This window comes from Orbilia oligospora (assembly GCF_000225545.1).
Source record: "Orbilia oligospora ATCC 24927 unplaced genomic scaffold scaffold00083, whole genome shotgun sequence".
NCBI classification, from domain to species: Eukaryota; Fungi; Ascomycota; class Orbiliomycetes; order Orbiliales; family Orbiliaceae; genus Orbilia; species Orbilia oligospora.
The window spans coordinates 426,290-441,889 of NW_011645640.1; the positions used below are offsets into that span (position 1 = coordinate 426,290).

The 15,600-nt window shown below is 44.7% G+C and overlaps 5 protein-coding genes across 5 annotated transcripts; 2 read left to right on the plus strand and 3 right to left on the minus strand.

Moving 5' to 3' along the window:
• Window positions 1-3,508: 3,508 nt before the first annotated feature.
• Window positions 3,509-4,387, minus strand: AOL_s00083g122 (uncharacterized protein; the record flags this gene model as incomplete). The annotated part of the gene is made up of 2 exons (XM_011125301.1): window positions 3,509-4,132; window positions 4,247-4,387. The coding sequence occupies 2 exons, from the start codon at window positions 4,385-4,387 to the stop codon at window positions 3,509-3,511; spliced, it is 765 nt and encodes a 254-aa protein (XP_011123603.1).
• Window positions 4,388-6,461: 2,074 nt separating this feature from the next.
• AOL_s00083g123 (uncharacterized protein) lies at window positions 6,462-7,715 on the plus strand (the record flags this gene model as incomplete). The annotated part of the gene is made up of 1 exon (XM_011125302.1): window positions 6,462-7,715. One exon carries the CDS (start codon window positions 6,462-6,464, stop codon window positions 7,713-7,715), a length of 1,254 nt encoding a protein of 417 aa, XP_011123604.1.
• Window positions 7,716-9,012: 1,297 nt separating this feature from the next.
• On the plus strand, window positions 9,013-10,498 carry AOL_s00083g124 (uncharacterized protein; the record flags this gene model as incomplete). The annotated part of the gene is made up of 5 exons (XM_011125303.1): window positions 9,013-9,100; window positions 9,158-9,226; window positions 9,305-9,637; window positions 9,719-10,311; window positions 10,385-10,498. The coding sequence occupies 5 exons, from the start codon at window positions 9,013-9,015 to the stop codon at window positions 10,496-10,498; spliced, it is 1,197 nt and encodes a 398-aa protein (XP_011123605.1).
• Window positions 10,499-10,749: 251 nt separating this feature from the next.
• AOL_s00083g125 (uncharacterized protein) lies at window positions 10,750-12,526 on the minus strand (the record flags this gene model as incomplete). Its single annotated transcript, XM_011125304.1, has 3 exons — window positions 10,750-11,894; window positions 11,955-11,999; window positions 12,067-12,526. 3 exons carry the CDS (start codon window positions 12,524-12,526, stop codon window positions 10,750-10,752), a joined length of 1,650 nt encoding a protein of 549 aa, XP_011123606.1.
• Window positions 12,527-13,697: 1,171 nt separating this feature from the next.
• On the minus strand, window positions 13,698-14,867 carry AOL_s00083g126 (uncharacterized protein; the record flags this gene model as incomplete). The annotated part of the gene is made up of 4 exons (XM_011125305.1): window positions 13,698-14,138; window positions 14,200-14,281; window positions 14,348-14,548; window positions 14,617-14,867. The coding sequence occupies 4 exons, from the start codon at window positions 14,865-14,867 to the stop codon at window positions 13,698-13,700; spliced, it is 975 nt and encodes a 324-aa protein (XP_011123607.1).
• Window positions 14,868-15,600: the final 733 nt, after the last annotated feature.

Sequence of the window (15,600 nt, forward strand, 5' to 3'; positions counted from 1 at the left end):
ATTCGAATATGATTTTCTGCATGCATGCTGGCCAAGTCGTCCCCCAGATTGATGCCACTTGTATAGCCGTACAGGGCCGGTATCCAGAGGTACCCCTAAACCCCGATTTCATATGATATATATATACTTACGTATATTTATAATCTTATGCATAGGCGACGACGGAGCTATTAGGCATTGCTGCAAAGGATTGCTCGAATATCATATCGTATCATGTTCAATATTCGTATGATAAACCTCACCGAGAAAATTCTAAATTTTCTGCTCTGGCGGGTTCTCGATCATTGTTCCAGGATTCTATTGGCCCAGGGAAATATTACGGTAACATGATCTATATTGCTGATGGTGCGAAGTATGACATGGTAGGAACAATTTCCTTGTGAGGTCAGACCAGATTGTGCCTTAGCAGGCGGATTCAACAAGAACCGAACCACACACGGCAGTACGGATAGCACTAGTGTTATAGCTTATGTGATTCATGGAAAAGCTCAGGAATATTCGAACACGGTAAGTACGAACGAATTGACCTAGCGGCCTACTTAATTGCTTTTCGGAATGGACCCTTGTTAACTAATAGAACGTTATAAGCTGATATTATAATGTTAAGATGTTTGTCCTCACGGACTTAGGCTGGCTGGCTTTGCAAACATCTGTATATCAATAAGGGATTCAATACCCCTCAATAATCCCGGGACCTTAACTACTATAGGATTGCTGATGTTGACAGGGCAGGGACATCAATCATATCTTCGGTATGCTCAGCCTTGAGAACCTGAATGGGCTGATGGTTCAGCTCGACTAAATACTTAGATGTGTGTACGTGTAAACCAGCCGCTAAACGAATATAGTTCCGTTTTCTCAACCTTCGCGTATTCGCACCGTGCGGCTTATCAGCTTTCTCCAATCCCGCTTAAGACCTTCAAAGGAAAATTGTTTCATAAGCACAATTCTCGGATTATCTTGTGGATGAATAATACTCATCAACACGTGTACTCATTGCATTTATTTAACCATTGATCCAAAATTGGAGGATAGTCAGATTCAAATCTGAATTTGAGAACGGTCCAATAGAATAAATAAGATAGGGATATTAACACATTGCGAATTCAGATTTTGTTTTCTGATTACTCCTCTACCTCGTACCTTTTCTGTTCTCTATAAATAAGTTTAGTTATAGGACTTATTGTACGCCTACGTATAGATATCATTGTGAGCCTGTTATCGATAAGCCATAACTCGACTTCCGACGTGCATCTAAACGGCGACTTAATTTGACTCATAAATAGCAATTTCGGAACTTAAGGCTTAAGGGTTTATACATTTCCTATTGTGCAGTGCATGAAAGAACTTAATCCTAGTCATTGTGCTGTGCACATGTGGCCCCTGGCATATGCGTCTGCAGCCGCATCTGAGCCGGTGCCCTCTCTTCAGTTTATGATCTGTTTGAGTTCACACGCGCACGGCTTCAATAATGCTTCTTATAACCAGAAACGTATTTGGAATCCTTTTGTTGTGGGGTATGCACTTGAGGGATTATATTTCCATCTTGGGCAGCCGAACCCATGGAGCCTCCCGAATGGCAACGCCCCAGAGCTACCGGGAACTAAGATTGAGGGGTTGGAATGATCGACTATAAAGAATCCATCTGTAGGCATGGCCTGATGAATAGCTCGTTATGCATCTGCAACGTTGCACTTGCAGGACTTTCCAGGGCGTTGGCAAGGGAGCTAGTGAATTTTATCAAATTCTTCGTACATTTCTATAGATCTACCGCCGCGGTTTATCTTCAACCCCATTGATATTTCCTTATCTAGTGGTATATATATGCTAGGTTTTCACTGAAGTCGGTAATTTTACACCTCTGTATTTCGGAATAGTTCTTGCGCAATCGCGACTTTGGCACCTCCCTATTACAGGCACCATTCGCGCAAGCCGGATGCGATGTAGCCGTGAGCCGCCTGGTTTGCTTATCTGTGCTTTTGAAATTTCATTTTCGGTGTATCAATGTTGCGACCGATAAAAGTTTACCCTCAATATCCATCTATACCTCGCATTGGGATCGGTAGACAGGATGGTAAGCTTACTATTTATTTGTTGACGAAGCTAATAAGATATGATCAATACGACAGACAGTGAGATATATGTCGGTTTAGCCGGGAATACCCTCCACAACTTCGTTTCATGACCTAGTATCACTTAACGAGCAAATTTCGTACTACATTGTCGCTTTGACACTATTGATTCTAGAACTAAGCTATAGCTACGTCGGACTCGCCGCCGGCCCGCTGCTAGCTATAACGTTACAGCTGTGGCGTGTCGGACGGACAGTGAATCCTGCAAAATTTAATTAAATTTATAGTTCCTTTTATGGAGACCATTTAGTATTCAGGGATCTCGAGTGCCATGTGTAACGTTTATAAGCTTACCCGGCTGATATTAGTTAAACATCACATGGTAACATTGACACGTATACGTACCTCCTTCTATCCATCTATCACTAATATCCTAGACTCGCGCGATTCGATGTAATGATAGCACCTTCGGATTTTTGCAGCTCGATTTCAAAATCTTCAAGATCCGATTCATAGTTCGGGTTCTAGAATTTCAATTTTAGGCTCGTGGATTACGGTATTACATAGCCCCGAGATCAGGTAGGGGCGGGAGTCCTATTTGTCATGTTGGGTCTCAAATTTGCGTTGTAGATGTGTTAGATTTGGTAGCGGTTTCTGAGCTTCGATCGTGTTGTCTGGTGAGACCACTCCAACAGATTTGGTTACGATCACGTATACGGGTTCAACGAATGGTGGAACGGGCTTCCCTTGCCATTAATTTTGATAGATTTTATGCAAATTAATTTCTAATTGAAGCCTAATAATATTTTAAAAAATATCAATCTTTTTGAAGAAACTAGCCGTTAAAGAGGTTAGGTACCCTATCTCAAGTAGTGGCATTTGGAACCAGCCCTCGAGCCCAACAATCAATTAATTTTCTTGGAGGTTAGCTAATTTACTAAACAGATATTCAAACTTTGCCTCTTAAGCATCCCAAACTTTCGATTTTAATATAATCTCAAGCTTTAGAACCGAATATTTCATATCCAGAGTGACTATTAGTCAAGCACACCGTCTGGATACGAGACTAACTATTAGTATTAGTAAGTGATGAACTAGAGTTAGCTTGATGTCCAAAATCTCCTAGTTCCGGATATACCATCATCGTATATACCGCACTTTTTTTCCTTTAGAACATTCATCCCTTATAACAAAAAAAAAATAACGACCTGGGTATCAATTTTAAAAAGGAAAACCGAAAACCATAATGAACATATTAGAAATAGAGAGAAGAGAGGTCACAACCGCTTGTTGAAAGTCGGGAGGCCTCCTTCTAGTGAAATGTCATATCATATTGGTGACAGACTTTCCTGTGATCTCCGGGTGCGCCATGGGCAGCTTCGGGGCTAAGTACCAGCAAAAATAGTTAAGATATCAAGCGTTTTTATCACAGTGCCTCAGGGTAGATACTCACTGCTAGTTAAGAAAGCGTTAGGATTCTTTGTCAACTCAGCAATCGCCTCGTTGATTTCCTTTTCGATCTTTTTGTCACCATATTCCCGCCCTTTCATGTATCCTTCGTCATAGCCCTCACAATATCCTTCCTTCCACCCTTCCTCGCGCCCTTCTTTATGGCCCTCCTTGAAGCCGCGGCAGTAGCACTCTTCCTTCATCTTCTTACGATCTTCTGCGCTTCCATCTCTTCTACCCCTCTCATAAGCGACTTTGCATAATCGAAGCAAATTGGCACGATTGGTTTCGTACTGGTCGTAATCTAGATCTTCGATTTGGGTTTCTGTAGCTGGCGCCTCTTCGTAGAGGGCAAGAAGACCTTCAGATTCTTCGAGAGCCGACTTTGCGTGAATGGATGTTGAGACATTCTCTTTCCCACCGATGGCCAGCTTTTGTTCAAATGAGCCAGTGATCGCCGCTTCCCTGATCTTAAGCTGCTTTTCAAAACCTTCAATGGTCTGTTTGAACTGTTTCTCCGCACTCTTCTGAGGGGTTTGTGGAGCTAGTGCTCTGGAAGGCGACGAACCACCCTTATACTCGTCTAAAGCGGGTTTAGGAAGAGGTTTGGGCTATATACGCCGTCAGAACTGTTTCTAGATAGGGACAAAGCCGTACAGTGCGTCGAAGCGATGATTTTGGAAAGCTTCTAGCTACAGCTTGGATGTTTGAGATTGGCTTCTAACCTGATTGTTTTTCTTTGATGATTTTGGGACGCAATGGAGCTTGTAAGCCTGTGACGCATCTCGATCTATCTTTGAGACAGAGCGGGAGTCAGGTTTTGCAGTTTTCGTACGGACAGAACTAGAAGCATCTAAAGATGACATTGTAGATACCGTAGACATAGGGTCTCGACTTCGCGACTGTTGAAGGCTTGGTCTCGATATGTGGATCTCCCGCGGCTGAACTCGTCCGAATTCGGTGATGACAGTCGTTAAAGTCGCTCATGAGCTCCCCAATCTTCATTAATCGATGCATGGCTGAATTGGTCGTCAGCTGCCCTGTGATCTGCATCGATACACGGTCTGCAGTCGACTGTCTCAGACAAGACGACAGGTCAACACAAATCTTGGTCGCAAGACCAGTTACCGGATTTTAACAATCTTCAGGGCCCATAGTGCCCAGAAACAAACCGTTTTTTCGATCATGCAGTGCAAGCAAGCGCTGTTCATCCTTCCGCGCGAATTTTGTCTCTGGAGGGCTGAGATAAAGGTTTCAGATAATACGTAAGTATCTATTTCGACCACTGCCGGTGCCAATGGTAGAAGCCTGACGCGGGAGAGCTACTAGCGTGCTGGTGGCGCGAGTGAAAAAAAAATCGAAAATAATGCAATAGAATCTCCATTTATCACCTCCCCGCGGAATTAGCGCGACGCCATTTATTTGCTGGCAGAGTACAACGCCGTTCTAGCCTTTACCGCCATACACAGAACTGTCGGTGGAACCCGAGACTTTTAAGGACAAGAAAAACGGGTTTTTAATATCGGGGCAAGTGACCGGGGTAGTTATCATCGTATCCACTTGATCTGCTGCCTAAGCAAACGGCAGGGCGTGCATATTAAGAGCTGGGCAAAGAAAATCTTGAAGCAAGAAGAAGCAGAAAAAATGCTCATTGTTCCAAGGTGTCGTGTGATCGCTAGCCATTTTCAGCTTGCACTGCCAGTGCCACATGGAGAAAAGCTTAATCGTCGGAAGAGTTCCGGGACTGTCTGGATGGTGTACCTTGTCGAAAACTGTTGTGCACAGGTAAGAAGGCTACCAAAATTCAATCGTTTAATAAAGAATTAAGGGCCGCCTGGAGAGATAACGTTTCAAGATACCTTTGAGGGATATGGTGATATTAAATATCATAAGAGAGGTGAAGGCGGTGCAAACACTCGCGCAGGCTATGCAAAAAATTGAATAAAAAACAGTTCTGACAGTATTGTATCGTATCGAAGTCTGGTGACTATTCTGTACTATGCCCTGCTGGTGATCGTGACGAAGTAAATGCAACCGAAACTTTGTGTCGACTGTTTGTACGGCCGGGTCGAACTCGATTACATTAAAATTACGTGATATGGTCATATGATAAGGAAAACTGCACAAAGTCCATCGTACAGCTATATCCAATCGAAATCCAAATGCAAAGGGTCAAGATAATGCATAACTAGCTGGAGAACTCTGGGGCAATTTATCCATCCCTTGAGCTCTGCACTCTTGGAAAATATTTTCTCTTCGGCCCGTGTTCTAGAAAAACTTGCCGTGGCTGAGTCAGAACCTGATTTTCATGTCATTGAAAACACAACAGCTGGAGATGCGTTGTCGCCTAATCCCGCCAATCCCCAAGCTCGCGCACAGACTCTGTTTGCAAATTTGGCGGGCCAAGACGTCATTCTCAGGCAGCACTGCTAGCTGGCTATTAGCTAACAGATAAGTTTTTGATTCTCTTTTTTGTGAGATAATATTGGTGAAGATATTGCTTAGACAACTAATGAGCGCCATTACAGCGATTCGGAGGGACAAAAAGGAGGCGGAGGGTGAGCGAATATGCAGTGTGAAAGCGCAGTGTATCCTTGGATCCATGTCATGAATGGACATGTCAAAGCTTTTCAGGAAATCTCTCACGCGACATGTCTACGAAACGTAATCAGGTTTAGCGACAAGGCTGGCCCAGACTTAATCCGGGGAAGGATTCTGAGGAGCGTGCTTCCTTGATTGGTATATAAAGAAAGTAGACCCTCCCTCTTGCCAAAAGCTACCCATAGCTATCTGGAAGTTTTATCGAAAGGCATCTCAAACCGCATTCGTCAATCGTCCATCGCCAACTGCGATTAGCTAAAACATACTAAGCTAAACCAACTACTATACTTATTTAACTAGTGCTATAGTATTATAGTGCGCCATATTATATATTCATTTATGTTATTTCCACCTTCATACGGAGAGTCTGTCCTGATACCCCGCTTTCGAACTCGTCCATACGAGACCCCGAGTCCTACTACATATATCAATACCGACGTATGTACATTCACGGAAATCGCGATGGCGGACATCAGAACTAGAATCCTTGAGGCGGCCGACGCCCATATTTCTCTAATTTCTCAAATGTCGGACTTAGAACATGCTCCTTTTACTCTTGAACAGCAATCCAAATACCTCGCCGACTTGAAAAAGACACTTACAAGCCTCAAGACGGAGCTTGAAAAGCTCAGAAAAATCACTAGCAAAGAGCGAAAAGGTCACCAGGATCTTCGGGATTCATTCGCTCGTCGATATGCCCACAAGTTGACTGGCCGCTCTGAAAAATTCGTATCCAAAATTGAAAAAGAAGAACGAGAGTATCTTGACGCACTGCACAACGAACGGGCTGCCGAGGAGAAAGAACGATACTTAGAAGATACAATCGCCGAGACAGAAAACAGAGTTGCGGAGCTCACAACTCAAACAAACCAGTACGTGAACCTTAAGGAGCAGTCTGAACAACTCTATAAGAAAGTATTCGACGGACCGACTCCAGAGTTTCCGGAAGAGGATCAAATGGAAGTTGCAGTTCAGCACGCCAAGGATTTCTTTGCCGAAGCCCAATCCAGGTGCAACAGCGACCAAGAAGCCGAAAAGCTCATGTTCAAAGCCGAAAAGTCAGTCGCGAGGGCGGTTAAATTCTGCGATGAAGCTCTATCCGCTTCCTCTTGGGACGTCTGGGGCGGCGGTACCGTTGCCGATATGATCGAGCGAGATAATCTGAGCAAGGCCAAGTCAACTGTGTCCCAGGCGCAAATGCTTTTAGGCCAAGCGATCGATCTCCAAGATGCAATTGGACCTTTCGATACCGTCAAAGTCGCAGGTGGCCATACCACTGAAATTTTTCTCGATAATCCAGTCTCCGATTATGAATTCCATAAGAAGGTGAAGGAAACCTATGTTCAGATGAGGTTGTTGCATCAAAAGGTCCAGCTCGAACTCCAGGCGCAAAGAGGAAGAGCACTTGACTCGAAAAATAACATGGAAGATGCCAAAGCGCAGTTAGCAGCTGCTCGCGGAGAATTGGAAAAGGTTCGAAGAGAGGTATTCGAGCGTGTTACTGGTATTTCTTGCTCAACGGGGACTCCTCCAGCATATGACGCTATGGACTCGCCGCCAGCTCTTGATCCTGATGAGATACTAGTTGCTTAATTTGAGCTGTTGGAGTAATTAATGGGAACTTCTGAGCATCTATTCATGAATGGTTACTTTTGGGCAAGGATCTTGGGCGCAGCGTTGTTGTTATTACTAAATATTTAATGATCTTGCGATACACAGTCTAGTACAGCTTTTTTCTGTTTACGTCGGGGCGGATTAATCATGGCTAACTAACTTTAATTGTACATTTTGTAAATTTTTAATTTTATATAATCAATCTTACTTTCTCACTGAAGCTTCTTAGGCTTCGGATTCAAAAACATCCTTTTCCTTCGTAGATCCTACCGTTTCCTAGCTAAACCATGGAATGGCTCCACGTTCCTGCATGGTGGTCTGATCTGAAACAATAGACGGGGATTTCCCGGCTGATAGGCCCGTGAGAAATGACCTTCTTCTCTTGGTTTTGTGGGATTGTGGAGTCATCAACACATATTTGATATGAGATTCTCTGGCAAAAAAAGACGCAATCAGATCTGGTCTCGCTGGGAGCAATGCAAAGGGCGTCGTATCGTAATCCAAAAATTTACTGGCGCTCTATTCATGTCACTGAATTGAAAATAACTTTTTACTAGAAATATCAAGGAAAGAGGGTCTGCCAGAAATTTGGAAGGCTTGATCGTCTTTTTTATGCTTCCAGAATTTCATCCGAAGTTTAGACGAAGCGACAATGTTATTCGTTTCGGCCCAAATTAATTCGGCACCAGGCTTCCCGGTAGCTCCCAGGATTAGCTACGTTAATTCGATGCGCGGTTGGTAGGTTTCGCTCCTCCTTTTGGTGTAAATTCATAGTACAGGACGCGAAGGACGGGATTGAATCCCGATTTAATGCAAAAGATTCTCCACTGATCTCGGAATCCAGCCTCCAAGAAGGCGTCCCGACCCCACATGCATTGAGAATTCGACATGCATGGCTGTGTTAGTGGCAAAGCAAAATGAGCGGATTTTATACTGTTCGCAGATAAATTCTTCTGTGTTATTCTGTCTGCGCGACGTAAATGGCGTCAGTTCGGAAGAACCGCTTACCTGGTAAAATGCTCATGTGAATACCAGGTTTCGGATCGCGCTGCAGGTACATGTATGATACCTATAGTATATCTACTATCGGGAACAAGCTGACGTTGACCCTTGATCCCTCCAAGGCTTCACAAGTTTGGGCGGGTATGCTAAAGAGATCGTCGGCAGTATATATATACCTATATCCCACCCCCAAATTTTCAACGTCTCCCTGTAGCATCTACCCAAGTTGCCAGAATCTCGGTGGCGTACAATTCAGTATCCTTTTTCAAACAAAATGCGAAGCAACGGAATACTTTCGTCGGTTGGAGTTTTGGCGGCGTGTGTCGCTTCCACCAATGCATTGGTCCCATTGTGGTCTCGCTGTTAGTACTAAAATTGCTCTAGAGCTATGCGTCATGCTAATGAAATCAAAATTATAGGCGGTGGAGAAGGATGGACGGGCGAGACGGAGTGTGTCGAGGGAGCTTATTGCAAAGTATTGAACCAATGTTAGACAGCGAAAGCCATACACCATATAGTTCTAAACGTGCCCTTAACCTGTCACTAACTCGTTTCAATTCATTTAGGGTGGTCTTCCTGTGAGCGAGTACCAGTCACCGAATGTACAACATTCGGACCTTATGTTGATCCAAACTCTCAAACCGATGGATTGAACTCCTTTGCCGTTCGAAGAGGTAAGTACTTCGGTACTGCCGGTGACTGGATCTACGACGATGTCATGAATTGCACCTGGGCGAGGATTGCCTCGGACCCCTCAGAGTTTGGATCCATTACACCAGGAAACAGCCAAAAGTGGGACACCACCGAATCATCTCAGGGATCGTTCAACTATGCGGATTCTGATCAGATCGTCGCATGGGCCCTTAAGTACGGCAAGAAGATTCGCGGACACGCTCTAGGTACGGCTTCGCAGCTTACTCGTTCCACATAGGCCGAAATACGGCCCAAACATGGGAGTAGACTTGGCTAACGATTGATAGTGTGGCACTCGCAATTACCCAGCTGGGTTTCTACCGGAAGCTGGAATGCCACAACCTTGAAGGCCGTCGTAGAAAACCACGTCACACAGGTGGCCACCCACTTCAAGGGCAAAATGTTCCACTGGGATGTTGTTAACGAAGCCTTCAATGAGGATGGTACTTTCCGTGACTCCATTTTCTATCAAATTCTCGGCGAATCTTATATCGAAATTGCACTCCGCGCCGCCGCCGCCGCTGATCCAGCCGCCAAATTGTATATCAATGACTATAATGTTGAAGGTGTCAATGCCAAGTCTACTGCCTTGCTTAACCTTTTCAAGAGACTCAAGGCAGCCGGTGTTCCAGTACACGGACTTGGTCTCCAAGGTCATTTGATCAGTGGCCAGGTTCCAACAGACATTGAAGCCAATCTCAACCGGATGGCTGCTGCAGGTGCTGAGATCGCCATCACCGAGCTCGACATTCGTATGAATGTCCCGCCAGCAAATCAAACTGCGGCCGATGCGCAATTGGCTAAGGACTATGAGACCGTAACTAAGGCCTGCAAGGTCACTGGCCGATGTGTCGGTATTACCGTTTGGAACTTCACAGACGTAAGTTTTATCAATATTGATTCCGCGCATATTATATTATCTCATGAACTAACAAGTGGACCTTCCTTTGTAGAAAAACTCATGGGTCCCATCAGTCTTTGCCGGTCAAGGAGATGCTCTTCCGTGGGACAAGAATTTCCAGAAAAAGCCAGCGTACTATGCGATTGCTCGTACTCTTAAGCCGTAGTTGAATTGGGTGTCTCTGTAAATACCACTCTCTCGACAACTTGTAAATATGACTTCAAATATTTGTAAATAGCGATATTGTTCCCTGTCAGAAGTTCCATAACGAAAGCAATAGTTCAAGCGATATCTGTGGTCTTATAAACGGGATGCGACCGATGTATGACCAACTCCTTGCCGAACGCTGTATATGTATACCCGTCATACCAAACGCCGATACGAGCTAGGGCACAGTACTAGCCCAATACACCCAGCTTAAAGCTTTGCCAATACTTTTTCCTCTGACGGGTCAAAGGAAACCACTTGTGCGCTCAACATGCCATTAGTGGATTCGATTTCTCTTAGTGCTCCTTCTCTAACTTTGCCCCCATCCACCCCTAGTATCATCAGAGCGTCTCCTTCTTTCTCACCATTCCCATATTTTCTTGCAGCCACTGTCATATTTTTGATGTTCAAACCCTCGCCTCCCAAAATTCTTCCGACAACACCAATCATTCCCGGCCTATCGAAGTTCCTAGCAATGAGAACTGTTCCTTGTGGTACAAAGTTGGTTTCGAAGTCACCAATCCGAACGATCTGTGGTCCGCTCCCTTCACTGCAAAAGCCTTGGATAATATCTCCGTTAGCACCTTTGATAGTGACCAGGCTGCTGTAGGTAGTATCCTCAGGGACCTTCCGTTCCTGAACCACGATACCGCGCTCTTTAGCTACCAACTTAGCATTGACAACATTGACGGTGGTTCCTCTAGCGGAAATTGACTTCGTTAAACCATTTATTAGCGCTGCGAAGAGTGGCGCAGTTGGAACACTAGCGATTGAGCCGGAAAATATGAGCTCATATGATGGAGGCTGGTGCTTAAAGTGGGCGGTGTACAGTTGTCCCATTTTTTCAATTAACTGAGTGTATGGATTTATTTTCTCGAGGTCTGAGGTGCTAATTGTTGGCGCGTTCACAGCCGAACGAGGTAATTGGTTTAACAGAACATCTCTTATTTGCTCTGTGACATCTACTGCAACTGCATGTTGAGCTTCTGCAGTCGAAGCGCCCAAGTGAGGGGTTGAAATTACGTTCTTATGGGCCATTAACGCGACGGAGGAAGCTGATTTGAATGGTGGTTCTTGAGGGAAGACGTCCAATGCCGCCGATCGAGTATGTCCTTCTTGAAGTGACTTTAGAAGAGCATCTTCGTCAATTAGGCCTCCCCGAGCGACATTAATGATACTATGGCCTGACTTCATAGCAGCTAGTTGCTGAGAATTTATCATATTCTTGGTAGATGGGAGTAGCGGTGTATGAAGAGTTAGGAAGTCTGCGGTTTCCAGGACCTCCTTGAGCGTAGTAAGTTTGACTGAAAGGCGAGAGGCTATCGAGGCCGATGCATAAGGGTCCGTAGCGATTACTGTTCTATGTTAGCATTTATACACTTGATCATAAAAAGATATCAACCATGCAAGCTCACCTTTCATGCCCATTCCAACTGCCCCTCTGGCAACATGTTGTCCAACTAGGAACAAAACCAGTCAGTTCTTAATTATTAATCAATATAGAGGTGGCTTAGAGAGGTGTTATACCTTTGCCAAATCCCACGATACCCAAAACCTTGCCTTTGAGCTGTACACCCACTAGTTGTTTCCTCTCCCACTTGCTCTCTTTCATTCCATGAGATGCCCTGCCAATGTTCCTAGCCGCAGCCAAAATCAATGCGAGCGTAAGCTCAGCTGCAGCAATGACATTCCCATCGGGACTATTAACGACCATGATCCCCAACTTCGTTGCGGCGTTAACATCGATGTTATCGACTCCCACGCCGGCTCTACCGACAATTTTGAGGTTTTTTGCGCATGCCAGCACCTTTGCTGTAACTTTCGTTTCCGATCGTACGACAAGGGCGGCATAATCGCCAATTATGTCACACAATTGAGCTTCCGAAAGGCCAGTCTTGATATCGATGGTGAATTTTGGGTCTGAGAGAGGACTAAGTCCAGACTCGCTCAGTGGGTCTGCAATGAGAATTTTTGCTTTGGTAGCCATGTTTGAGTCTGGAGTTTCTCGTGGTTGGAGGGGTATAAGAACTGTTGACATGGTGGAAGCTTGGGTCCTGAGTTTTACTAATATACTATCAGATAACTCTAGAATGGAGATGCTAGAAATATCGGAAACGGAATAGAATGTGTAAAGATAGAAGCGAATAATATAATTCAAAAGACCATTCACAAAAGGGTATAAAGATCTTCTATCGATGACGGCATTAAATTCGGAGCTATGCGACCTCTAACTCTATGAAGAGAATGCACGACAGGTTTAAATAGTTTTGAGCTGCGATTTACAAGAGGAGCTTGAGAAAAATCTACAAAGTCATTTATCCTGACGGTAGGGCGTTCTGGGGAAATAAATGCCTTGGGGAAATGCGGGGTTACCGCATGCGCAAGGAGCCGGTTTCGGTCGAGGCTCGTTACATTGTTGGAATGTGAAGCTGTGCGATGTCTCGCTAACCCGCAGGCACGATCTACCGTGGGGGTTGGTGCAGCCGCTTGGCATGGTAGATACCCTGCCGGGGTCGGATTTCCCCCAGCTGATAATTGTAAAAATCCAACATTTGATTTTACATCTCGTCCCGGATCAGGGCATCATGTCGATAGAATATTATCGTCTATCGCAGTTGACCATTTATCTCCTCAAAGCGATTTTATCGATTGATTTGGGATTTGAGGAAGTGGCGAACTGATCTTGCATCGTTGCATTTACGTAATTTTCTTGAGTAAAGGTTGTGCATACGCCGATGCTGATTCATTCATTTAGCCCGTTGGCAGGCTCGGTATTTGCCAGGAATTATAACGCACGGGCCACATAGTTAGAACTGGCCACTCTGGTGGATGTTATTCGCAACCCAGCCTGACATTCGGGGATAGGCGGGGTTGGATGACAAATCGGATTTTGCGACTTTCAGGGTCTAGATTTCACGTTATAACTAAGCTATTCACGTTGGAAATTTTACATCGGATGGAACGAGTTTTTTTTTTGATGTATCAGAGGAGATGTCTTAATATTGGTCGCTGTCTTTGATAGCAGTCTATCTACCCTTCTCTTTATCTTTTCCTATTATCCCTTATTTTCTAGATTTTAGACGAGATCGATCAAGAGGGTGTTAAGAAGATCTATGACCCATAATGCTAAGGTTTAAGATTGAAGCACAATCTGTACCTTAATACATATCGCTGGTAGTGACCTTCTCAAAGTCAACGGAGTCAACGACAACTCCCTTTTGCCAATCAAAGTGTTGAATGATTCTGGCAGCCTCCTCTGCAGCCTCGACGGAGACGTAAGCAGAAGAAACGTACAAAGTAGCATCGATGCCGCTCATAACACCGCCAGCAGTGATAACACGTAATCCTCCAAGTCTCTTCTCAGATTTGGTACCGATGCTCTCAGCCAGCATGGCAAGCTTGTGGCTAACACTTCCACGGCGAGCGCTGGACTTTCTTCTTTCCTTCTTGGAAAGGATGAATTGATCATATGACTGGATGAAGGGGTTCGCTTCGGGTTCTTCATCCTCATCAGGTATATCAAAACGGGCATTGTTGACAACATAACGACAACCGGTGATGACTTCGGTACGGTTCTGAGTGTCATGAGCAGAAGCGTGCTGTATATATCCAATTAGGTTGTGAGTCGTGAAAGAAATATTTGAATAGAAAAAGACGTACCTGGCAGATCATTTCCAATTGAACGTCATGATCGGGGTGGGTGGTGGCATAAAGGCCTTGGAGGACACCAGCTTGGGCGAGGCTATAAAAGTCGCTGTTAGAAGAGATGCCAGTCGTTTACAGGCTATAGGACAACAATGGGACATACAAGAGAGATCCAGTGCAAACGGACATCAAAGTTCGTTCACGCTTAAGGTCAGTTTGCTCATCTTCGGCTTGCTCGACTTCAGTTTTCTGAAGGTCGGCAAAGGCCTTGATGATAGCAACCTGTGGTGGAGGGTTGAGATGGATGGCTTTGAGGTCAATTTCCTTGGGAGAGCTACCTCCAGGGACAATCAAGATTTCGTAGCTAAATCGCAAAAGTTTATCGCGTTAGCAAATATTAGATTTGAACGGGTGGTAGTAAAGAGATCGTACTCATTGAGAGTTTCAAGAGCCTCTTTTCTAGAGATGTTTGCCTCAATGACGGCACCTTGGTTACTGTAAACTTTCAAATCGTCGGTGACGCTGGCGATGGTGACATCGAAAGCATTGGACTCGGGGTCATTGATATCTTGCTTGGTGTAACTGAGGACCTCGAGAGGACCAGCGAAGTCGAGAAGGTCAAACCCTGGGTGGAGAGTGATAAGGACCTTGATCGGGTCTTCGCTGCCAGCAATTGCACTCATTGTGAATAATTAGATGTGGAGGAGATGATAAAGAAGTGTCTGTGATGATAATGTTGATGTGATGAAGAGAGGTGGATTAAGAGAAGAAGAAAGAAAGCGGGGAAGAGAACTGAGAGTGAATTGGAGTCAGGAGCTAAAAATGCGGAGGTGAGGATATGCGGGGGCTGTGGGGAAGGTGGAAGGAAGGAAGGAGCAAGGTTTCGGCTGGGAATGGCCACACACGACCTCCGCTTTCGTACGATGATGTTCCAACGACCTGGAGAACCGCCAAAATCAGGCCATCTCGACGGTACCTCTACGGATTTAGGCAACATTGCGAGGGACTACGGTTTATTCTCGGTCTAGTCACTTTCTCGGGAATCGAGACTAGTCCGTATTCGATATATTCAGGCTGAGGTTGCAGCCGTTGGAATCGCCCTTGCAATATGCAACAAAAACAACGACAGACCGGTCTCCTTGATCGAAGCGAAGATATATCTAGATATCGCAACGTATTTATATGTTGAATGCTATTGCAATACGTACTATTTTGATATATCAAATTTATATCGAAGGGTAAGGTATAAGAAGTAAGAGATACAGAGTATTTACTAAGTATATTTAACCTTTGGACTTACTATAGAGTTATCATTTGGCAAGGATCGTAATATATTCCCATTTGATAATCTAGGAAAACTAGCTAACTAGAGGACACGTCTTCCCCCAAATTTCGATTATCCTGGTAGTAATATAT